Source organism: Peromyscus maniculatus, chromosome 13 (genome assembly GCF_049852395.1).
Source record: "Peromyscus maniculatus bairdii isolate BWxNUB_F1_BW_parent chromosome 13, HU_Pman_BW_mat_3.1, whole genome shotgun sequence".
In the NCBI taxonomy this organism is placed as follows: domain Eukaryota; kingdom Metazoa; phylum Chordata; class Mammalia; order Rodentia; family Cricetidae; genus Peromyscus; species Peromyscus maniculatus.
This window is the reverse complement of record NC_134864.1, coordinates 11085455-11109373: the sequence shown is the minus strand read 5'-3', so window position 1 is coordinate 11109373 and position 23919 is coordinate 11085455. Positions and strand designations below refer to the sequence as shown.

General features: G+C 55.5%; 3 protein-coding genes across 16 annotated transcripts in view; 1 reads left to right on the top strand and 2 right to left on the bottom strand.

The window, feature by feature from the left end:
* Positions 1–1390: 1390 nt before the first annotated feature.
* Rnpepl1 (arginyl aminopeptidase like 1) lies at positions 1391–11612 on the bottom strand. 2 transcript variants are annotated; one of them, XM_042260457.2, is made up of 11 exons: positions 10936–11612; positions 7068–7208; positions 6328–6479; positions 5823–5939; positions 5364–5599; positions 5039–5152; positions 4558–4670; positions 4177–4285; positions 3140–3370; positions 2918–3060; positions 1391–2402 (listed from the first exon to the last, which is right to left on the bottom strand). In XM_042260457.2, exons 1-11 carry the CDS (start codon positions 11446–11448, stop codon positions 2109–2111), a joined length of 2163 nt encoding a protein of 720 aa, XP_042116391.2. In that variant the 5' UTR covers positions 11449–11612; the 3' UTR covers positions 1391–2108. The 2 variants fall into 2 exon arrangements, with proteins under 2 accessions (XP_042116391.2, XP_076405753.1); XM_076549638.1 differs by lacking the exon at positions 5039–5152 and having other exon boundaries at positions 10936–11582.
* Positions 11613–14854: 3242 nt separating this feature from the next.
* Dusp28 (dual specificity phosphatase 28) lies at positions 14855–15761 on the bottom strand. Its single transcript, XM_006989608.4, has 2 exons — positions 15265–15761; positions 14855–15109 (listed from the first exon to the last, which is right to left on the bottom strand). Exons 1-2 carry the CDS (start codon positions 15631–15633, stop codon positions 14987–14989), a joined length of 492 nt encoding a protein of 163 aa, XP_006989670.1. The 5' UTR covers positions 15634–15761; the 3' UTR covers positions 14855–14986.
* Positions 15762–20359: 4598 nt separating this feature from the next.
* Ankmy1 (ankyrin repeat and MYND domain containing 1) overlaps positions 20360–23919 on the top strand; it is a 52428-nt gene continuing 48868 nt past the window's right edge. For 4 of the 13 annotated variants that reach the window (XM_076549629.1, XM_016007976.3, XM_076549632.1 and 1 more), the window contains exons 1-2: positions 20456–20548; positions 20773–20932. In XM_076549629.1, the coding sequence (XP_076405744.1) occupies positions 20790–20932 (143 nt within the window). In that variant the 5' untranslated portion in view covers positions 20456–20548; positions 20773–20789. Of the gene's footprint in view, positions 20549–20772; positions 20933–23919 lie in introns of all 13 variants that reach the window. The other 9 variants (XM_016007975.3, XM_076549631.1, XM_076549633.1 and 6 more) reach the window with 7 other exon arrangements.

Below are 23919 nucleotides of genomic sequence, written 5' to 3'. Positions count from 1 at the left end.
TGAAAGCAATTGTGCCGTTGAAGAGGGCTGTGTGTCCGGACACCTTCAGGTGTGACCCCTCTGGATGGTGGCCCCTGGGCCAGGGAGAGCAAAGCTGAGTGGAATACCCAGGACTCTTGGCCATGCCACCGGATGAGGCTTGAGATCAGACAACAACCCCCAGCCCCCCATTATGTTTTAAATCTGAAAGTGCCCCCTGCCCGCAATCCAGGCTCAGATCTGGAACACCTGGCCATCAGTTTATGGCGCTGTTTTGGAGGCTCTGGAACCTTTAGGAGACAGGGCCCGGCTGGTGGAAACAGGTCCCCAGGGGCTGGCCTTCCGGTTCTGTTTGCCTGTAGCTCTGGATTGTCTCTGCTGGGTCGTACTGAGGAATCTCAACAAGCCCCCACTGCCATTGACAAGCTTCTCCTGCCACCATTCCTTCCCTGCCACTAAGACCTGAAAAAAGCAGCCACAGCAAATTGTTCTTTGTTTCCACCAGATACATTGTCACAGCAGTGAGAACAGTAACACCTCTCTTCTGTGAGGCCACAGTCACTGCGGGTGTCCCCTGCGCCCCCTGCTGGTTGTGACGGGTAGTGCCTCAGGCCATGCCGTGGTGGGCACCGTGCACATAAACTGCCCAAGGAGAGGTGGCCCTAACTCCTGGACTCGTTTGGGGTGTATGACTAGAGGACACTGGCTGCCTCTGCTGAGGGGATCCCTGAAAAGGAAGGAAGGGGAATGGGACATTTTGTGACTGGGGGTCACTGGATAGTGGGCGGAGGCTTCATTATTCATTTCACCTTTTCCTGGGACCACTTGTGGAGCTGGCTGTGACTGGGTCTGGCAGTGGGCCGGGACCAAAGACATGCCACAGCACACTGCCAAAGTTCCCAGCGGTGGCCCTGCCACCAGCTTGTCTTTGAGAAACCACGAGATGTGGCTCCACTTGACACCCCGTGAGCGCGGAGCTCCCCTTTGTCAGTAGATCTCTAACGCCACAGCTTGCCACGCTCGAGTTCAGGCTCGGCACTCCCAGTGAATCCCTGTCACTCACACCTCCCTTGCACCTCGGTTGTGGAGGTCTGGGTGCCCCAGTGCTACGAGGCAGAGGTGTGGTCAGAGTCACAGAGGTGAAGTCCAGAATGAGGGTGACAAACAGCCTCTTTAGGGTCCTGAAGAAGTCATGCTCAGCCAAGCTCTGAGCGAGGAGCTGAGAAGAACAAGGGGCCACCCACTGCTCCCCATCTCGGCCTCTGAGGTAGGTCCCCACCTCTTTCTTGATGTCTGTCTATTGGGACAGGCTATGACCATGACTCCTGTGACCAGCTCTCAGCTCTTCCAGCCCTACCCCTGGGAGCTGGGGAGGTACAAGAGACAGGGTAGTGATAAACAGGAAGGGAGGTCAGGTCTGCAGAGTGGAGATTTAATGGGACAGTCATCATGATTCCCGCTGCAGTGGTCCCAGGCTGAAGCCCACAGCCTAGTGCCTCTCCCAGCAGGCAGGCATGGAGAGCACCAACGGTACCCAGGTAGCCACAAGGACAGGCCACTCCCTGTACCTCTGCGGCCTGGACTCCAGCTGCAGAGACTGAGGCCTGCTTGAGAGGTCCATCCTCTCCTTCTGTCCCCTGCCCCTACACTGATGGGATGCCCGTGTCCTTGTCCCTCTGTCCTGTCCCTCAAACAAGTCTAGCCCAGGGGCCAGACACAGGCTCTGCAGGAAAGCACACTTCCAGGACCATGCATCCTGGGCCTCTGGCATGTGTAAGGCACATTGTGGTTGTTGCTGTGGGTCTGCTGGGGTCACCGTCCCCAGGGCAGTGTTTAGCAGATGCTGGCTTCCAGGGTGAGGCATGGCTGTCAGTGTTGGGACAGGAGGCATGGTGGGTATTGGCCAGCCCTGGGGCCTGCAGTGCAAGAGAGCAGGGACAGGGTGGGCCCTCGTCCACAGGCCTCAATGGACACAAGATCCTTTCCCCACGCCCCTGGCCTGGAGCCAACGGGAGGGGCCTATGGTCCTGGGCAGAGCTCGTGGCCAGAGCCAAGGCGCAGTCATGGCGGCCCAGACCACAAAAAGGCACAATCGTGGTGTCTGAGAGGTCGCGGGTCAGTCACCAAGGCTAGGCAGACACATTGACGTCCCTGAGAGAGATGGTGCTACTGGGGGCCTCGTCCCCGAGCAGCAGGGCTGGCGAGTCTGGGTTCGCGTCTGCCTCAGCACGGCCCAGCTCCGCGCTGGTCTCTGCACTGGCCTCAGCACTGGGGCCTAGCCCCTGGGACAGGATCTGCTGGATGGTTCTGCGCAAGTTGGGATGCAGCCGGCCCTGTGTCTGGTAGAAGACCTCCAGTGCGAAGGACTTGAGGGCGCCGGTGCAGAGGTCCTCGTACAGTGGGATGGTGTACATGCGCGACATCTGTGGAAAGCACCTGGTCACACCGGCCGGCTCCCTGGGCGCCTCCCACCACCCAGACCCAGATGTGCCCCAGCTGCTCAGGACGACTTGGGCCTCGACTCACATGCTACAACGCCCTCATCAGGTTCACCCTCACCTCTCCCTCTAAGCTGTCTCCTGGAAGGACTCGGCAAGGGATGGGGATGTTGGCATCTGCCCGAGAAGCTTGGATGGCCCCTGCACCCAGACCTGGAAGGTGATAACCTACAGGCCTCAAGTCCAGCTAGTTCAAGGCTGATGCCAGTGGAGAGCCCTGGGACTCTGGTACCCAGCTTTTCCCTGTGGTGGAGTTCAGGCCACTCTGAACTAGTTTTGCATTCTTCTCCCACCTCACCTCTATTGGGACCTCTCTACTTTCACTCTGGATCTGATGACTTCCAGTCCCCTCTCCAGAACATGCCTGGCCTGCCCGAGTGGAGATCCGATGGGGGGAGATGCCCTCCTCCCCCCGTCATGCCCCAGGCATGTAGCTGCACCTGGCTCTCCAGGAAGCGGCGGACCCTGTGGAGATCAGGATAGTAGTCATTGCGGACGACGATCTGCAGCCAGCGGATGCGGATCTCAGCATTCATGGAGTCCAGCAGGGATGAGTAGCATTTGGACAGGCTCATCACCACCTCTGTGGGGCAGTGGGCAGGTCAGGGCTAGGGTGGAGCCATATCCCTTTCCCAGGCTACCCTACTGACTGTGGGACCCACCCTGGGGCAACGGGGATCCATCTAGCAGCCGGTCCAGGAAGAGTGCTGTCTGGAAGGTCCTCCACTTGGAGATGTCAATGGCACTGGCTGAAGCTGCTGCTTGCTCCAGGGGTTCTGCAGTCCACAGCTGGAAGAGGGTCTCTACAGGCCGGGTTAGGCTGGACCCCTGAGACAGGTCTGGCTCAGCCAGTGGTGGGCCTGTGGCATTGAGCCAGCGCTCGAACTCCAGCCCTGCAGGAAGACCAGGCCTGGGGTCCCCGCCTGGGCTCGGAGGGGCCACTGGAGCAGCCTGCCAGGGAGACTCCAAGCCCAGAGGGTGTCCCTGGGGAGGTGGTCTCTTCTAGGACCCAGAGCCCTCAAAGAATATGAGAGTTCTCCAGAAGTTTGTGCCTTCCCCCCGGAGCCACTGGAGGGGGCTCCTATGAAGGACATGGGAGGCCGGGAAGCCTGGCTTGGTCCCCAGAGGATTTCTGCCTGCTACATAGCTGTCCTGTACCCAGCACTGAGACCAAGCAGGCTCTGTACTGTACTGTTCAGTAAAGCACACAGACTCTGAGGACCCTTACCAATCCCACACTGTACTTATATACCTTCCAAACTTAGGGTCACCATTCCTAAACCTTGAAATCCTCTAGCAAACTTTAGTTTTCTCTGGATATCCAGCTCCTCCAGTGTCTCCCTCAAGCTATCAGGCCCTAGGAGACCCCTACTATGCCCAAGCAGGGTCAGCTAGTCCCAGGGCCAATCCCACCACCTTGCTGATCCTCCTCTAAGAACTTTGCATGCTCTTTCCATGGACTTTTCCTACTGGCTGCTTAGCTTGGCCTGCTTCGCCTGGGGGTCACCTCTTCCAGGACGTCTCTGTCCCCTTCTCCTTGCCATGGTCCTTTAGACTAGGAGGTGCAGACTCCTCTTTACTCTTACGGCATCCTGACCTAGAGCCTGCACTGTGTGGTAGGGGCTGACAAGCTTTCCTCCAGTCATGGCTGCCATCTTGTTCCCGGCCCTTAGGCCTGCAGGAGGGTAGTTGGCCTCACCTGCCCGGCAGTCCACGCTCTGCTCCTTCAGTTCGGGAAAGAAGCTCAAGAAGGAATCCAGCAGGTCCTGGGCCACCACACTGGTGAATTTGTATTTCTCCACATAGGCCTGTGAGATGAGGGCATGGCCTTAGCAGGTATGGAAGGCTGGGGATGGTTAGCTCTGGCAGAGCAGGGCTGGCCCACTGGGACATCTTCTAAAGATGTGCATCACAGTCCAGGTGGCCCACAGGCCCTGCTGAAAGGGTAGGAGAGGGAGGGAACAGTGCCTCAGGAGGCCAGGTCCCAATCCAGTCCCCGGGCCCCTTCTTCCCAGAGAGGGGACAAGTCTGCCGGCTGGAAGAAGTTTGGGCCAGGAGGTGGCAGGGCCCACGTGCTTACTCGAAGAAAGTCATCAAAGCGCTGGGGGTCTCCACAGAGCTGGGACAGGTAGTAGACGAAGCAGTAGCCCTTCTCATAGGTGAACAGGTTCATCAGGTGGCTGGGATTCACTCCTGCGGGGAGACACCTTGTCTGGGATGCCACCTGATACCTGTGCCCTGCAAGGTGGGGCTGGGGCAGAAGTCTAGAACTGAGGCGTGGTTAAGTGCACAGTCCCTCATATAAGTACCAAACGTCCTGGGTACACAGCGACGGAGCTTGCTCTGCCCCCATGGCAACCCTGCTCAGACCCTGTGGGGGTGTGGCAAGCCAAGGGCACCTGAGAAGTTTTCCCTGGGGCTAAGGGCACCCAGCCTGGCCTTGGAAGGAATTTAGGCATGGTGAGGTAGAGGAGCCCCAGCAGGGCAAGTGAACAGCAGGAAAGGAGGGCCTGGGGATGGTATGCATGGGTTCCCAGGAGTGAGCCTGGAGTAGAGAGTACCTGGTTCTAGCTTGACCTGCAACTTGCTAACTGGACTATCCTCCCCAAGAAGCCGCATCTGCCTATGCAGGGCGTCCAGGCGGAAGGCTGTCTCTAGGCAGGTGAAGGCAGCCCCTGAGTGAAGCCAGAGTAGAGAAAAGGTGGAAGTCAGGGGGGCTGGAGCATCTACAGCAGGGTTTTCACTCTCTACCCACCACCCAACCCCAGAGACTGTTAGACGCTGTCAGGCCAGAGGCTAGGCAGGCAGGGCTCTGCGCCCCTTGCAACTGGTGCCTAAGCCAGCCCTAGGCTACTCCACCCTGGCCGCGGCCGCCCCAGACAGTACCATAGGTCTCCGTGGTGATGCGGCGCTGCGCATAGGTGGCCAGGCCCTCGCTCAGCCACATCTCCTCCCAAGTGGCGTTGGTGACGGCGTTGCCGAACCAGCTGTGGGCCACCTCGTGGATGACGTCAATCACCAGGAACTCGTCACTCTCGAGGATGGAGGAGATGATGAAGGTGAGGCACGGATTCTCCATGGCCACGATGGGGAAGGAGGGCGGCAGGAAAACGATGTCGTATCTGTGCCCGTGGGAGCAGGGTGAGGGATGGGAGGGCTCTGACCGCGACCCACCAGGCCCACAGCTATACTTCCTGCCTGGGACGGCAGCCCAGGCAGCCCAGCCCCGCAGGAGACAGAGGCTAGGAGGCCCCGGGCTCCGACAAGGAGCGCCCAGTCTGGCCCTACCTCCTTTTCTATGGGGAAAGAGCGAAGCCAGCAGGGAAACCAGGGGACGGGACGTACCTGCCCCACATGTATGGTCCGTACAGGCGCTCTGCGGCACTCAGCCACTGTTCCACCACTCCCGACAGCTTGCTGGTCGCTGTGGGCAGGAGGCATGGCTCAGCCCACACACGGCTCCTGTCACGAGGCAGAGAAGGTGGGCTGAGGCGGAAAAGCCCGGACCTTACCTACCCCACTGGATCCCCCCTATGCCTTGTCTGGCCCTGGTCCCTGGATGTGGGTGGCCCTTCCCATAACAGGTAGGGGCACCGCATAGTAAACCCAAGGTCTATTCAGATCCTTTTGTCAGTGAACTGAAGGAACGGGTTACCCTGGAGGGTACGGCCGGTTGTGTGGCAGCCCCGGGAGTGACAACAGACCGCTGGGCAAGGCACTGGATGGATCAGTTAGCTGCATGTTTGAAGGCAGCCGGTGAAGGGGCATGGCAGTCATGCGCATGGGCTCTGGGCTCTTCCTGAGTCCCAGCTGCCCAGAACAGTACAGCAGGGCGCAGAGGGTGCCTTACCTGGGCCCAATGTCTGCTGGCTTGAGGTCTCCGGCCACAAGGGCCACGAGGTAGGCAGGTACAGGGTGCTCCATGTGGAAGTGGTAGACGCCCTCCTCCTCCATGTACACGCTCCGCGTCGCACTCATCAGCACCTGGACCCCTAACGGGGCCTGCAATGGGCTAGGCTGAGGATCGGTAGCCTACAGGACACAACCACCTCCCGGGGGACTCCACAACTCGGGTCAGAGGACCCCTTATCTGTGACAGGGAACCTTATGGCCCTATCAGGGAACCCTCCACACCCCCAGAATGGACCACCACAACCCAGGTTGGGGAACTCCATGTCCATGAGGAAGCCCTCAAATCCTTATCAGATAGCCTCTCAGGTTGGGTCAAGGAACTATGTCTCCTTCAGAGGACCACACACTGGAACCCCAAATCTGCCTCACTTGGAGGCTGCCAACTATGCTTTGGCTATAACTCAAGAAACCCCATCAGGTTCCTGCGGATTTAGAGGTCCTGGAACCCAATTGTCAGGTATGTCCTCATCGGTGCTGCACCTTGGTCCCTGCTCCCGGCCTCCCTGAGGCTTCTCTGCACGACTGTCCCACTAGACAATGACCTTTAGCGGCTGGGATCCTAGTCTAGGCAGGCAGGAAGAGTCGGAGGAGGTGGGCCGGAACTCATCTGCCCGCTGTACGCGCTAGCCCCTTACAGTACCCAAAGGGGGCGGGAACAACGCCAGCCGTGATCCTGACCTTGACGACGGCCGAGTAGGTGCACTTGACGGCGGGCGTGTCGAAGCATGGGAAGAAGGAGCGGTTGCACACAGAGTGGCCCTGGGTGAAGACGAACGGCTTGGCATTGCCGTAGGTCAGCTCTGGGTCCAGCCACCAGATCTGCGGGCAAGGGGAAACAGAAGCAGACGCTGTCACCTGGTCCAGGGCTCCAGGTCTGGAGCCTGGGGACAACGGGTGCTGGGAAGGGCCCTCGCGGTTTTTGTTACAGGCCCACGGCTGCCCCTGCAGTCTGCAGCCTGCACACCTGGTACACTCACTCCCCTCCCCCGGCAGGAACTGTCAATCCGGTTTGTGCATGCCAGACACCAACCGGCCCTGTTCCAGACAGTAGGCCACATGTCTGGAGCTGGCCCACGACATCTCCCAGCACTGCCCGGGGACAAGAGGAAAACTCCCACCATGGTGTTAGCCGAACTTCCGAAGGGAAACTGAGGGACGGTCAGCACACATGGGTTCAAATTCCCATAGGCTGGTAGCTAATCTGATCTTAGGAGCAGGGAAGCATGGGAAACGAGTTCTTCCTTACAGAGGGAGTCAGCCCCAGTGCTGGCCAACCTGTGGGGCTAGAGTGGAGGCTAGACATGCAGCTCTGGGATGACGGGACAGCTAAAGGGAGGGTCTCCGAGGCCAGCGCCTTGAGGGAGGGGCTGCAGCAGAGAGCAATCCCAGTAACTGCTGTCCCCTCTGCCTGCCCTCTCAGGGCCAAGGTCGCTGGCCTAGCCCACCTGCTTCCAGCCATGGCTGTTGAGACATTCTGAATCTTCCGATGTCCAGACCAGGCCCCGCCCCCACGAAGGAGCTCCAGCTACAAAGCAATGTCTGCCCCCACACTACCCTCTGCTAGGACAACAGGAATGTTGAAACAAAGTGAATTTTTCATTTTGGTGATCAAGGGCACATGGGTCCTCTCAGGAATCATAGACAGGAAACACCCGCGACACTTCTCTCTCAGTGGACAAGCGTGCAGTCAAGGCTGACTGTCATCATGGGGAACAGAGTCCGCCGGACTCAGCAGGGCCGACACCTCCGGGACCCCAGGTGAGGGATGGTGGTGGGGCTGCTTCTTCCACAGACCTTGTGTGTGTGTGGGGGAGCCATCCATCCGACAGATCCCAGACCCAGAGAGAGATGCCTGCTTTCAGAGCCCAGAGCTGTGTGCGAATGAATGCCTGTGCCCAGAGGCCCCAGAACTGGGGCACTGCCTGCCTACAGACTCTCGCTGGGGAAGGAGGTAAATGCTTGCCCACAGACCCCAGACTGGGGGCGGTGGTGACAGTGGAAACTATGCTAGAGACCCTAGGATCTGGGGTGCTGTCTTCATAGAGACCCTAGATGTGCCTTTTGGTGGGAGCCCGTTCTTGGGTTCCTCGTGGCTTTACCCAGCAGGTCCACATAGTGGATGATTAGGGCCACGGGACTTAGTGCAGGTGTCTGAGATGGTCTGCACTTGGCTGTGCTGGGGGAGGAGGTCTTTTGCTCCACCCCTTGGCGTCTCTATAAATACCCTGGGGCAGAGACGGTTGGGGCCCATTGGAAAAGTTCCAGGCCCTCTCCAGGCTATCCTTTATTTTCTGTTTATCTCCGCAATCTAAATCCTTCTATCTAATATTTCCTGCTGCTCCCACTCAAGAAAACTCTGGGGAACTGTGGGGTTGGTGGGTAAAACGCCCCACACCCTTCCCAAAGTCCCAAGACCTGGGGAGTAATGCCTTGCTTCACGGACCTGGGGGTATGCCTAATTCACAGACCCCAGACCTGGAAGAGATTCCTGCCCCTCTAGAGACAGATGCCTGCCCCACAGACTCCACACCCAGGAGCTGCCTGCCAATAGGCCACAGATTTGAGCGGGATGCTTGCCATGTAGACCTGGTCAGGCCTCTGCGAGCATTCGGGGACCTCTTCCAAAGTCTTTTTGACTGGCCCATCACTGTCTTCTCCCCAAAGCAAGTCTGCAGATGTATCTCTCTTTTCTGCTGGGGCGCTGGTTCCAAAATGTAGCCTCCAGAGGCTTGGGACCTGGGACCTGAATAGGAGACCGTCCCTGCAGTGGATCCTGTTGCCAATAGGTTGGTTCCTGATCCACTTTTGGAGGACAGACTCCCAAATGCTCTTCAGTCTCTACCTTCTCCCCTTACACCAGCTAGGCTTCAGGGGCAGCACTTCCCACTCCTCGTCCATTGAACCCTCGGGCTCTGCCTTCCTCCTACCCTATGGTTCCAGCAGGCGGGCTGCCTTCTCCAGACACCAGCGATAACTACCTTAGAGGGATGAGCTGGACTGGGCCCCACCCCAGAGGTTGGAGCCTCCAGGGCACAGCAGCTGATAATCTGGTAGATAAGGAATGGGCCAACCAACTTCAGATACTATAGGGCAGGAAAAAAAGCTGTTCTTGCTGGGGTGAGGATGAACGAACAGCTGGGGATCAGACGAGCCCTAGAATCCACAGCACCTCCAATCTGCCCCCCCCTGGAGTTGGAGCCCGCTGTCAGGGCTTCCTGGGAAACCTAGATGGCTCCTGCTACATCCTCACTAGGCACAGGGCAGACAGGGATGGAAGCCCTGAGCTGTTCCATGCTCCAGTGCAACAAACAGCAGGTGCCTGAGGTTAGGGGCCAATGTGCTTCCACGGGTGTGGGTCAACTCTGTCGCTCTGGAGCCACCCAGTCCGTGAGGACCATGCAGCTCTTCCCTGTCTGGAGCCACCACAGCTGCATACATCAGGCCACCCTTGTCCACTGGCCTTGTATTGCAGCCCAGTGAGGGCTCTATTCCCACCACTCGGCTCTCAATGGGCAGAAGAAGCACACACAGGACATATTCACAGGTAGAAACCGGGAAGCAGCTCGCCCCTCAGTTTTCACCTGGCATCTAATACCTGCAGAGGCCCTGCCCAGCAGGCGGAGGGCTGAGCCCCGAAGACCAGCCCATGGCAGGGACTCTGCGAAGAGGTGGCATGTCCCAATCAAGACTCCTGAGAAGGGTGCAGGAAGCCCACAGATGTAAATCCCATCTGGCCTTTTTCTGCCCAGAAGTCACCTTGCTCCTTTGTGGCTCCCCAGGCAGTGGCAGATGGACTTTCCAAGGGCCCTGCAGAGCTCTCTGTGTGCTATGTATCCATGGTAGATGTCACATGAGCACGCTACTACCTGGGGAGCTGGAGGGAGGCATCATGCTTCTGGAGTCAAAGGTCCTGCTCCATTCTGCAAACCCATTGGCTGTGCTGCCACGGCACTAGCCCTTTCCACCAGGGCCCGTGGGATGGTGGGCGCCTGTACAGAAAGCCTCAGCAGAGCCCTGTGTGTCTACCGGGGGTGGGGCACACCTGCCCCAGCATGTCACAGTCCAGCTCAGGGAGCCCAAAGCCCAGGCACCACAGGCTACAAGGAAGGCCTCTCTGCCACCCACTGTCTCTCATTCCACCTCCAGAGAACAGAACCGGGTGTCCTCAAGCCATCTGAAGGTCCAGGTCGTAAGTTGGCCCTTCTGTATCATGCACTCCCAGAACATCTCTCAAGGCTGGACTCTTAGAGCTGGCTGAGCTGCGGCCCACCAGAAGCTGCTCTTGTATCCAGTTAGGGGCATAACCCCTGCCGGGAAGTCTCCCCCAGATAAGAAACATGCTATTGAGTATCTGGGGCTACACTCAAAGGTCCCAAGAACTTGCAGGCAACCTATTACCATGGGCACCAGGCTCCTCCTCGATCTCTGTAGGTGTCCCAGAAGCAGGGTGCAGATTAACATCGCCTGACCCAGCAGTAAAGCGAAGGGTGACTGCAGGGCCCCCCTGACCACCCACAGACCTGGCGCCCACCCGGGCGGGACTCACTGCGGGGGCATCGGTCGAGGTGTAGCGCAAGATGACCTGGAAGGGCTGGTGCGCCTGCAGCTCGGGAGGCAGCGTGACGGTCAGCGAGGAGCCATAGTCGGTGAACGGGTCCAACCTGAAGGCCAGAGGGCAGCCGGCGGACTCGGCGCCGGGCGCATCGGCGAAGGCGGGCAGCGGGGGCCCCAAGCCGGGCACAGGGAAGGCAAAGGTGCAGGGGGACTCGGAGGCGGCAGGGGTGCGGCGGAACGAGACCGAGTGCAGGCGCAGGGCCGGGTGCGCGTCGAGCACGAGCGCGCGGGGCGCGGGCCGCAGCGCGCACAGCTCCAGCACCAGGCAGCCGGCCAGCTCGCGCGCCTCAGGCCGCAGCTCCAGGCCCAGCTGCAGGTGGCGGAGGCGGAAGAGCTGCGCGCTGGAGGCCGAGGCCACGTCCAGGGCGGGCGGCGGCTCGGGCGGCGGGCGAGCGGGCGCGGCTTCGGCACCGGGCGCCTTGCGGCAGCAGCACTGTGCCGCCATGGCCACCGGCGCTAAGTGAAATCCATGGGCGGCGGCCGCTGCAGGCCGCGGGTAGTGGGCGAGGGACCCCGGGCGACGGCGGCGGCGGTGGTGGCGGTGGCGGCGGCGGCGGCGGGGCGCGGGCACAACAGGAAGTCGCGCCGGGAGCCGCCCGGCCCGGCCCCGCGCCGTGCGCCGCCCCGCTCGGGCTGGGCTCGGCCGCCGCCGGGGGCGCTGTGTACGGCCCCGCCGGGCCTGTGCGCCGGAGCGGCGCGGAGCGCGAGGCCGGACACCCGGGGAGGCTGCGCGTCCTCAGCCTGCGCCCTGCACTCGTTACGGCTCGGAGGACGGCCTGGGAGGCGGGACCGTCGCTTTCCCAGGGACGCCGGCGGCACCTCGGCCGTCGGTTCTCTTACTCTGAGAATGATTCTTGTGGTTCCCCTGACGCGATTCCCCCGCGAGTCCCCCCGTTGGCCTGGGCAGTGGCCATGTGGGTGCCAAGCGGCTCGGGGAGACGCAAGGCTGTCAGGTACTTAGCCCAGACAGGTGTGGCTATTTAGATTCAAATTAGGCATAATGAGAAGCTGTCAGGTGCCCTGGCCGTGTGTTAGGGTCGGCTTTTTTTGTTGTCCGGGTGTGTGCCAAGTGGAGATACGCTGTTGAACACAGTTCCATCTCACGGCTCCAATGTAAGGGCTGCAGGCGCATTTTAGGCTAGCGCAGCAAGGCTGCTCAAAGGTTGAGCTGTCCGGTGCGAGGTGTGGACAGAGGTGTCCTGCTTTTCATCGGCAGGAGGCAGGCACAGATTCTGAGGGAGGGGCTTTTAGGGCTGGGGGAATATGCAGGAGAGACACACTTCTGTCTCCTGCTTTGATGATGGTGTGTTGCCGTGTCACTTCTGGGGAGTGCTCGGCTGTCTGCATCCAGTCTCCCCAAACGTGAGTCAAGTGGTCTTGCCTTCCTCCCGCCAGTGAGAGGCACAGCTAAGAGAACAGGCCACTGGTGCAGCCCAAACGCTGAAACATGGTTTCCTCTCGGGTCTCATGTGATCTCTTAGCTGGCAGCACGTGGGATCCCTCCCCATTTCAGACTCTGGAAGAACTCCAAGGCTCATGCCATCATCCAGAGGCAAGGGCTAGAGGGAAGGAGGAAGACCCGGCTTGGAAAGCACTTGGCATTCCAGCAGCTGGGAAACAAAAGCATCAGTTCACAGTCATCCTTGGCTGTGTGTGGACTGTGGGAGGCCAACTTGCGTTACTGAGAGCCTGTCTTAAAAATAAAAATATTTTTGGTTGTGAGCCTAGGTGGTGGCGCACGCGGGAGGCAGAGGCAGGCGGATCTCTGTGAGTTCGAGGCCAGCCTGGTCTACAAAGCGAGTTCCAGGAAAGGCGCAAAGCTACACAAAGAAACCCTGTCTTGAAAGAAAAAAAAACACAAAAAATTATAAATAAATAGATAAAATAAAAAAATAAATAATAAAATGAGTGAAGAGACCTGGAGTTAAGGTTATTGCTGCTTTCTGGTGTCCAGTGGCCTGTCCACCAGATTGTCTAAGAAGGCATTCCCAATTCATTTGCACTGTCCTGTAGGCCTGGGTTCCTTTTGTCCTTCTTGATATAGATTGTAGGGTTTTCCATCCCAGTCTCTCAAATTGTACCCCCAGAAGTTGGGGTTGTATCCATCCTGTTCTGGCGATACTCCCTTTTGCAAACAGAAGGGGTGATGTGGGGCAGCCTTGATCCAGCTAGTCCACTTCTATAAGTGGGGTGGGTGTGCCTCCACCCCATATTTACAAAAGGACCTAACACACAGTTCTTTCAAGACCAACAGGACATTTTGCACGGTGGAGCCAAAGAACCTGTCCCCCAACACGGATAAGCTACTGGAGTGCCCCCTTGTGGTTACAGTCAGTGTTACACCCCCAGCCCCAGAGGAAAAGTGTGTGTGTGTGGGGGGGTGTGGGGGGGCGGGGGGCGGGGGGGGGTGTTCTGTAGTCTCGGGGCAGAGGTTTGAGAGCTGGGCCAGGCCGAAGCTACAGTCGCATAGCTCCCAGAACTGAGCGGGTGGAAGAGAACGTACCCGATACACTCCACAGATATCCTTCAACCTGACCTGGGCCTTATGTCTCTTGCATCTCTGTTGCCTCTAGCTGACTTGACTAGCCCAGTCAGCAGGTTAGGCGGTATGCCCTGCCCTGACCGGAGGGCAGCGGCCTCTTGGAATGCATTGTGAACAGAGATTGGCTACACACACAGGGGCCTGGAGCCCTGTTCTCTGCAAGCCACTGCAGCCTCCGTGGCTGAGTGAGGACAGCAGCACCAGCTCCTTTAAGGGATGAACATAAGGGACCCGGTGGAGGAAGCTCAGAGGCCAGATTAGCCAGCTTGTGCAGCAGTCCTGGGACGGACAATGCCAGTTTGCCCACACCTGTAGGGCTGGGTGTTCCCTACAAAGTGTAGTGAGCATTTTGAATCAGTGACCACTGAAGGGCTTGTTTATTACAGCCAGAAACCAGAAGTGCAGGGGCAGGTGGGGGAGATGGTGGTTATTAGCACCCCAATGCCTTGACCATGAGCCGTGTGCCTCATGCCCCCTCAACTTTGGGTTCTGTTAAGTGAGACGGTGCCATTCTTCATTCTAGGGGAGAACCCTCCACCCGGGGACCCAAGTGTGTCTCACTGCATAGAGGCAGGTATGACCAAACCCTTTAGTCTCTTCAGGGGCAAAATGGGGCTATTCTGTTGGGTGGTGACGGACCATGACCTTCAAGAAGAAGCTGGAGCAAGAAGCAGTCTGATGACAGTCTACCCTGGCCCCAGAGACCATAAGCAGGGAGAAGGGAAGCCATACATACCAACTCTGGGATTTTATTCACTAATTCATATTTACTTGCAAATTAACCAGTGGCTACACATCTGTAATTCACACACATAGCCCAGGTTTTTCTTTGCTCTTCCTTCATTCTTTAAATCGTGACTAAATTTCCAGGGCTCTTAAAGAAGCAGGATGCCTAAGAATGGCTGTGTCTGAACTAGAAGAGCAAGCAACACAAGGTGGCAACCGGTGGGCCTGCCTGCCGGCTGGGGAGGATGCTGCACAGGGCATAATGGCATTGATACAGGTTAAGTAAGATGAAGATGGGTGGTGGGCGGATGCCTCTCTCCCACGGCACAGCAGCTGTAAGACTAAAGATGGTGGGCCCAGGACTAAGCTCAGGTCTCAGAAGGGACCAGAAAGAAGTCCAGGAGGCACAAAAAGGTTCTGCCTGCCATTCCCTTGGAGGAGGCAGCTAGCCAGGACTCTGGTCTGTCACTCCCTATCAACTGTCAGCTCCCCAGGCTCTTACAAATCCTTTACGCATTTTCTCTACCTAAAACTTCGCTGGTTTGGATTTGACCAAAGCCTGATGAATAAACGAAGTGCCCCTCCTCAGCAGACACTCCCGTACTGCCATCAAGAGGGGGCAACACCCGAGGCCAGTTGCCTTTTGTAAAGAGGAGGGAAGGAACACCTTCTTTCAGTGTACACACTTGGCCACCCAGCAGCTGAACGATGCAGCTTACTCGGGATCGCCGGGGTCCCGGGGCAGGAGGGCCTGGGCTTGGAGGGTCTGTTCGTACTTCTGCAGCTGAGCCCAGAAACCCAGATTGGGCTCGGCTACCGGGCGAGCGCTCTTCACCATCTGTAACCAAGAGAGCTACAATGAGAGGGACCCGCCGACAGTCCAGAGCGCGGAGGCTCCGCCCCAGGGTGAAGGGTGGGGCCCGCCCCGGAAGAGCCTCTCTCGAGGTGGGGGGGGGGGGGCGCCCCGGAAGACCCGCCCTCGGAAGCTCGGACCTGGAATGCGCGCTCCAGGCTCTGGCCGCGGTGCCGCATGAGATAGGCGGTGCAGACGGCGGCTGAGCGGCTGCGGCCGTTCTTGCAGTAGACGAGGCAGGAGCCGCCGTCGCGCACCGCGGCCTCCATGGCGGCGCAGGTGGGCTCCAGGTGCGTCAGCAGGTCTTCGGCCGGGTCGTCGAACACGGGTACGCGCAGCTCGGCCACTCCCGGAGCGCGCGGTCCGGGCTGCTGGCGGGAGACGTTGACGCACAGGGTGATGCCCGCGCGCCCCAGCAGCTCCGTCGCCCTCGCGGCTCGCGCATTCCCGATGAAGAGCGCGGGGGCGACGCGCGCGAACGCTGGCGGTGCCACCTCGGAGGAGCCCATGACCCCAGCGGCCCTAGGGTCAGCAGCGGGCCGCGGGCTGCGAAGTCCTTGCTCTGGCCGCTAGGAGGCGACCGCACCAGGTCGTGGGGCGGAGCCTCGGCTCGGCGTCGGCTGAATTGACAGTGGGCGGAGCCTGCAGTGTTGGTCTGGAGGGGACACAGCGGGCGGGCGACAGTGGCAGCTTTATTTCCTTTGGTTAAATGCTTTCTAGTAAAGTGCCCCTTGGCACTCCCGACGTTTCCTTTGTAAAACATGGTTCATATGCAATAAAACTACTACTATGAGTTCGTGGGTTTTTTTTCTTAGTAAGTTGTTTGGGTCAGTGCGTTGACTTGCCAAAGCTTATTTAGAATTATTTAATGAGGCCGTGGAGATGGCTCAGTGGCTGAAGGCACCTGTTGCCAAGCTTGATGGTCTGGGCGCTATTCCTGGGACACACATAGTTGGAAGGAGAGAACCGACTCTTGCAAGTTTTCCTCTGCCTTGCACATGAGTGCCCTTATATATACAAGCACTCACAAAATAATTTTTAAAATTAGAAATAGATGTACTTAGTGTCTGATAGTCAATTTTATTTTTTTGGTGTCTAGAATTTTAGAGGAATAGTCTTTTGAGGCACCAGCATCTCACAGCCATAGACAGTTATTTTCAGTTTCAATTTTGTTACAATAATGAAGACTTTTGGTTTCATTTCCATGCTTAAGATTTTCAACCAGAAGTCAATTTCCATTACTCCTTACACCTGGAACTCGCTTTGTAAACCAGGCTGGCTTTGAACTCACAGAGATCTGCCTGCCTGTGCTTCCCAGGTGCTGGGATTAAAGACGTATGCCACCACTGCCCAGCAGAAAGTTTTTATTGTAGGTGTGAGGGAGAATACAGCCAGAGGCATCTGGAAGAGTCTAGAGCAGAGAGAGAAAGCAGTAGACTGAACATGTCCAGCAGGCTGGACTTGGCCGTGAGAGGAGAGAAAGCAGGAGAGCAGGAGAGGAAGACAAGAGAGGATTATAAGGACGATGGGAAGCTGTGGGGAGGGAAGCCCATAGCTGGAGAAGTTAGGGGTAAGGGACAGTGTGACAGAGCCAGGATGCCAGCATGGACTCTAAAATGTTTCACAGGTGCTTGTGATACTGAGAGAGCCTAGAGGCCAGCATGAGCTTTGGTATACTACCAGGAACCACAGATAGCCATTTGTCCCTTCTGAGAGATAAGAAAACGGTTTCTTTGGTAGAAGGGAATTGGCTTCACGAGTCCTAGAGGAATGCTGGCCATTGTGAAGGCCAGATGTGGGCAATGAATGGTCATTAGGATTCAAGAGAGCCCACAATCGGTTAACTCTGGATTTGTGACTTTCCATCTCTCTACATGGTCTCAGTGTTCTAATTGTCCAGTCAGCCTTGTGTAATCTTTAGCTAAGTGTAGGTTTGTTTTTTTTCCCCTACTGATTCTACTCCCTCAATTTATAGGAACCGCTCACTCAGGTGTACATTCCTTTATCTCTAGCTCCATCTTATAGCAAGCTCCGGATGCTCCCCTGTGTCAGGGAAGCCTCACACCCTGTGATGGTGCCTTAGTTACTTTTCTATTGCTGTGCTAAGAAGCCATGATCAAGGCAAATTACAAAATGAAACACTTAATTTGGGGCTCAGAGTCACAGAGGATAGAGGAGTCCATGGCCATTATGGAGGAGAGCATGGAGCAGGCAGGCAGACACAGCTCTAAAACAGTAGCTGAGAGCTTCCATTTTGAGACAAAAATCACAGGAGGGGAGGAGCAAGTTCACTGGGAGTGTGGAGGGCTTTTGAAAGAGCAGATCCCATCCCCAGTGACTCCTCCCAAAACAAGGCCACACTTCCTCATCCTTTCCAAACAGTTCCATCAACTGGCGATCAAGCATTTACCCACTAGAGTCTATAGGGACCATTCTTACTCAGACCAGCACTGATGAAATAACACTTTTTGTACACTATGAAGATGTGTCATTGCCAAAGCACCTTCTGATCAGTTTAATAAAAGGCTAAATGGCCAATAGCTAGGCAGGTAGAGGATAGGCGGGATTTTCAGACAAAAAGAGAACGTGGGGATGAAGAAGGGCAGCGTCACCAGCCAGATGCAGAGGAAGCAGGAGATGAACATGCTGTGCTGAAAAAAGGTACTGCCACGTGGTAGAGTGTAGATAAGAAATATGGGTTAATTTAAGTTGTAAGAGCTAGTTAGTAACAAGTTTATTGACCAAGCATTTATAATTAACGAGTCTCTGTGTGGTTATTTGGGGAGCTGGCTGGCTGGACAGAGGAAGTCCACCTACACATCACATATGGCCCCAGGGGTGGGGCTGGGCTAATGGGAATGAGGAGGGTTTTTTCTGTCCTATCCAGTGGTCATCATGGAAGACAGCTTTGGGCAAAGGCGGTGGGGCTGGAGAAACTGAGTCACTGGTAGAGTTTGCAGCACTGACTCAAACAAAACTTGGAGTCCTACTCTGGGGTTGCTTCTTGTGCCTCCCTGGAGGGAATTTGAGGTGGACGTTGTTCCAAGGCCTCTGGCCTGCTATCTCATGCTCAGCTCTATTGAGCTCATGAGTTGCTTACCAAGTCTGTCTACCTCTGGGCTGTTCTCTCCTCTGGATAGCTGGAATATACTTTTTGAAGCTGGGCTTTTCTGGAGGTGAGTCCTGACTCTGGCAAGTTGTGCTGATTGACCATTAGTGTGAGTGGACAAATCAGTTTCATAGGTCATGACCAGCATTTTGTTTTTCAATAAAGATAGAGAAAAGAACAGACTACAGACCACTAAATAATTGGGTGTATGTATGTAGTGGATGAACTCTTTTTTCTTTTTTCTTTTTTTTTTTAAATCCTGGCATGATTGGACACAGGATGGCCTGGGAATTGAACCTGGTTCACCAGTCAGTGCTCTTAACCACTAAGCCATCTCTTTTCTCTGTGGATGAACTCTTTATGAACCTTTCTGAACTTTGTTTTTCCATAGTATAAAAGGGGTCTTGGCATACTGTCTTAAACATTCTTACTGTAGGCTGAAGACAAAAAGTTTAAGCCCCTGAGAGAACACACAAGACAGCATGCACTTAGAACTGTTCTGATGTTCCTCCTTCGGCCTGGATTTTGAGGTCCCTCCTGCACTTCATACCACTTAGTAGTCCTGAGTGTGGACCACATTCCAGCAGCAGCAGCAGCAGCAGCAGCAGCAGCAGCAGCAGCAGCAGCAGCATGTGGGAACTGCCCACAGGTGCTGGTTGCCAGGCCTGCTGAAGATCTGTGAAATGAGAAACGCTGGGGTGGACCCAGAAAGTCTGCCTTGGTATGGCTTCATAGGCTTCATATGTGCTGACATCATTTTACCCATCATTTAGTTAATCTTAAGTTATTTAAGGTCAAAGAGCTAAAACAAGTGAAACACACACACACACACACACACACACACACACACACACACACACGCACGCACGCACATACACACATCACACCACACCTTAAACAATGGAATTTTTCACTTAGTACATGTCATTTGTATTCATGTGCTTTTCTCTGATGACAGTTTTGAGCTAGGGCCAGGTGATGGGTAAGCATTGTTAGAGGCATCTAGTACTGTCTGTCTTCCAGTTTTGTGAGAATCTAGAATCACCTTCCAGACAATAGAGGGTGAGTCCTGTTAGAATTTCACTTTTCCCGCCATTGCTTCCAAATATCAAACTTGGGTCTAGTATGTGATTTCAAGTGTTTTTCTTTGCTAATCTTTCAGTCTTAACAGTTTTAGTAGAGAAGGCCTCATTCGCAGCAGCCCGTGACTCACTGGATTCCATAGCAGTGGCTCAGTAGGCGCCTTCCTGTTTGCAGATACCCATTTTCGCAATGCAAGCCGCTAATTTGCTGAAAGCAAGTTGGCCCGAGATCAGTTTCCAAGTATCAGATCTGTGGAATCTGCTAAGTTTACTGATTCACCCAAATTTAAAAAGCTAATGTTACTAGGTTTTCTTAATGAATGTTACCATATTGTGAAAACATTCTTTTTGAGTAACTTGGGAAGGGTCGGGGGTTGAGAAGATGCAAGGTCTCTGTGATCCAGGCTAACCTCCAACTTGCAGTGATTTTTCCTGCCTCAGCCCCCTAAGTGTTGGGATGAGGGGCTTGTGCCACTGTGCCTGGTGGACGTTTATGACAAACTGTGGAAATATAGCTCCTTGACCTTTGTGTCCCTGTATATACATTTATGAATATAAACAAAATTTCAGCACATCATGTGTTTTGGCCCAGCATCACCACCTGCAGCTCTTCCCATCACTCATGGCCCGGGCCACATTGATACCCAGCCCCTCAATGTGGCTCTAGATTCGCACTCCAGTGCATCCCCTCTGCAACCCTGTTCTAGAAGCTCCTCTTCTAAAGGTCATCCTCTCTGCCAAGACCAGGCTGCGGTCTAGGGCTTTGCTAACGACCACTGCATAAAATTGGGCGTGGCAGTCAGGCGGCCTTAATCAAGCCTTGGCACCAGGCGGTCTTTCTCTTCAGGAATGCTGGCAGCTTCTGGCCCAAAAGCTAACTGGCAGCGTGGGGCTGACACACCGAGCCAGCTTTCACAGGAAGGCTCGTGGCGGTGGTGGAGCCAGCGTGGCCAGCTCAGGATTGGCGGTGGCTCAGGATTGGAGGAGGCGTGGTAATCGCAGCTCGGTTCGTGTATTGGCCGAGGCTTGTTCAGGGGCGAGTCTGGGGCGGAGGGATGGGGGAGGGTCAGCGCAACCTGGCTCCGATTGGCTGGGGCTGGGAGCACACCGTGGGCGTGGCCGTCTCCAGGGCAACGTGACGCGCTCCTGTAGCGGGTCTACACCGCTTGGTGCGCCCTGAGATGCTTGGTTCAGTCTAGGCCAAGGTGCTTGTCTGCCTGAGGGTGACTGGAGGTCAGCGGGCTAGATTCCCATGTGGTCCCGACGGCCCTTGGTGACGACTGCTTTGGGAAGGCCAGGGAACCCCCCAGGAAGGCCAGTGAGCCCTCAGGAGCTAGAGGGGTCTACTTGGAGACTCCGAAGAGGGTCACCCAAGACGGGTGGGACTGCGGGCGGGTCCCCTAGCTGCCACTGTCCTCGGTCCTGAGGGCGAATTGTGAACACAGATTTGCTTCTAGGTTTAAAGAGGAGAGACATGGACGACGTTCGTTCCGTTGTCACTTTGGACTCCCAAGGCTCGAAAACAATCAGCTCCAGAGGTCTGGAGGGGCGAAGTGGTCAGTCTCCTGACACTGAGAGCCAGGACTCCGTGAGGAGCTACACCTTCTTCTCCAGAAGGTGCAGGGGACCCGCTGGCAGGAAGGTGCAATCAGCACCACAGGGCCATGTATCAGCTGGAACTCAATATTGGGGCAGGCCTTAAAGATCGCTAAAGGGAGCCTGGTATGGTGGTACCCTACTTTAATCCTAGCATTGGGGAGACGGCGGCTTGCAGATCTGTCTGTTCAAGGCCAGCCTGGCCTACATAAGGCAATCCAGGCCAGCTAGGGCTACTGACTCCAATACTACTACACTCCTTCCTCCTCCTCTTCCTCCTCCTCCCCCTCCTGAATCTTTAAAGCCTCTTTTGCCCTCCCTAGCCTAGTCTCTGGAGAGAGAAAACTCTCAATTATAACAATCCAAGAGGGAAAAGGATGGGCAAGTAGTTCTTGAGATTGTCAGCATAATCCTGTTCACTTCTAGGCGGCTGAAGGAATGGCCCTGTTCCATCCTGTTACCGGCATAGCTCCTTCACTACTCAGTTGACAACAGTAGGGGCCGCTTGGGCCAGGAGCCTCAGCAGAACCTTTGCACTTGCCCCTGCTGTGGGTTGGGGTTGAATGCTTATGCACCTAAAAATTCATGTTGACACTCTAAATCCCAATGTGACGATGCTTGGAGGCTGGCTAGACTTGGGAAGGCCGTTAAATTCAGAAGAGGTCATGAGGGTGGAGTCTCATGACAGGACTAGAGTTCTTCTAACAAGAGAAAGAGGGACCGGTCAGATCTCTGCTCTTTTTCTCTCCACCCTCTCTGCCAACCTGAGCTCACACCCACAAGGCTGTCGGAACCAAGCCCTTAGGAGCTCAAATACGCCACTGTCTGAGCCTTGGACCTCCAGCCCCTAGGACCAGGGAAGTAAGCAAGCATGGGCGGTTTGCTGCTGCAGACTCATACAGTCCCCATCTCACAGATGAAGAAGCGAAGTCATGAAGGGGCCCCGGAGCCCAGTTAGGAAAAGCAATTGGAAGTGGCAGAGCCAGGCGACTGTTTCTGTGCCAGCTGACCACCTCTGATGCCATCACTGGGCTTATACTCACACAGCTGTGTTTGGATTTTCTTGATTGATTCCAAGCTTTTTTTTGTTTGTTTGTTTTTGGTTTTGTTTTTTCGAGACAGGGTTTCTCTGCGTAGCTTTGCGCCTTTCCTGGAGCTCACTTGGTAGCCCAGCCTGGCTTCGAACTCAGAGATCCGCCTGCCTCTGCCTCCCGAGTGCTGGGATTAAAGGCGTGCGCCACCACCGCCCGGCCTCTTTCTTTCTTTTTCTTTTTTTTCAGGAAAAATTCCCCTTCCTTCCTCTTATTGATTATAGCCTTTCCCAAAAGTTATCCAAGTGGCCCCTGAGCCACGTTGGAAGGAAGGAACTTCAGGCCAGGTCTCACTTTGCTAGGATCTCTGTAACAAAGTGTTAGGGCCAGATGGTGCAATACTGGTTCCATCCTCCCACCGTTCTGGAGGCAGATGCGCAGGATCAAAGGGCCTCAGGCTCGATGCCCTTTCTCCCTCCCGGCTTGTATTGACTCCTCCTCCTTTTGTTTGTTCACGTCATCTCCCCTGTGTATGTCTCTATGCCCAAATGAAGGTTTCCTTTGTATGAGGATACTGGTCATACTGGCCTGGAGCCCACCTTGATGACCTGGGTTATCTCTGTAAGGACATTTCTGAGCTACCGGTGTTTAGGACTCTAACGTGAGAATTTACATCTCAGGGCTGGGGATGTGGCTCAGCTGTCTGTCCTTCATGCACAAAGCCCTGGCTTCAACTCCCAACACTGCACATCCTGTCATGGCCGTGCATGCCTGTGGTTGCACACCTGGGAGGGTGGAGGCAGGAGGATTGGAAGTGCAAGATCATCAACGGCTGTATGTTAAGTCTGAGGCCAGCCTGTGCCGCAGGAAGACCTGCTGGAGAGAAAAAAGGAAAGGAAAGAAAGAAAGAATTCGAAGCACCTACAACAGCGCCTTCAGCCTCACCAGGATAGTTTGGGTGTCTGTCCTTCTTCACTTCTTTCTGTCTGTGTGATTTACCAAATGTGGGTTCTGTCTTCTCAAAGTGGGATACTTTCTTTAGCGGGTGGATGCCGAGCTTAGATTTAGTGGCCCTTAACAGGCACTCAAAGGCTGATTGGTGGATTGGGTTAGGGCTGTGTTAGTCAAGGTTCTTTAAAGAAACAACTGACAGAATATATGTGTGTATGTATGTGTATACACACAGGGTCCAGACTCTGCGTATTTCCCATCTTTACGTGGCTTTTTTCTTTTATATTACTTTATTCCTTTTTTAAGGCCTTTCTCAACCCCTTTTCTCTTCTCTCCCAAGCCTATGTATATTTTTTAAACACATTGTAACCCATTTATAGGTTTTTCCCATCTGAATCTGTCTTTACTGTGTACCTGTAAGCTTTTCTGTCTGCATGAGCAAAAGCCCTAAACCTGCCATGTAGCATGCTGGTGGAGCTCTCAAGCCTACAGGCAGCAGCTGGGAGAAGCCTCTTTGTAGTGCGGCACATGAGAGAGACTTGGTGAACCCGCCATGCTGATTGGCTCATGGGCTCATGGTGGTCGCAGCCAGCTCCCTCTTGCAGGCAGCCGTCGGGAGATGAGTCTCTGCATTGTGGCTGGCGTGAGACTGTGAGACTAGGAAGCTGTGTCTGGCTCCATTTTTGTGTGTTTAGAACATTTTTAAAGCTTTTTCATGTCTTATGTGGATCTACACTGGACGGTGGGTACCATTTGTAGGTGGATGTTTCCTGTCCTGACCGCCTGTTCCCAAATAACCAGCAGCCACTTTCCAAATAACTGATTCAGAGACTTAATATAAATTATAAATGCTCGGCCAATAGTTTGGGCTTGTTACCACCTAACTTATGTATAAATTAACCCGTATTTCTTATCTATGCTTTGCCACATGGCTCATGGCTTGCTACCTGGTTTTCTACATCCTGCTTCCTCAGCAGTTGGCTGGCATCTCTTCTGACTCTGTCCTTCTACCCATCCTTCTCCTAG

Excerpts from the sequence above, each read along its gene's own strand:
- Dusp28 (XM_006989608.4), bottom strand. The coding sequence starts at position 15,633 with ATGGGCTCCTCCGAGGTGGCACCGCCAGCGTTCGCGCGCGTCGCCCCC. Across the intron at positions 15,110-15,264 it reads GCCTGGAGCGCGCATTCCAG|ATGGTGAAGAGCGCTCGCCC; the intron begins GTCCGAGCTTCC and ends TCTTGGTTACAG.
- Rnpepl1 (XM_042260457.2), bottom strand. The coding sequence starts at position 11,448 with ATGGCGGCACAGTGCTGCTGCCGCAAGGCGCCCGGTGCCGAAGCCGCG. Across the intron at positions 4,671-5,038 it reads GCAGGTCAAGCTAGAACCAG|GAGTGAATCCCAGCCACCTG; the intron begins GTACTCTCTACT and ends GTCTCCCCGCAG. Across the intron at positions 3,061-3,139 it reads TGGATCCCCGTTGCCCCAGG|AGGTGGTGATGAGCCTGTCC; the intron begins GTGGGTCCCACA and ends ACTGCCCCACAG.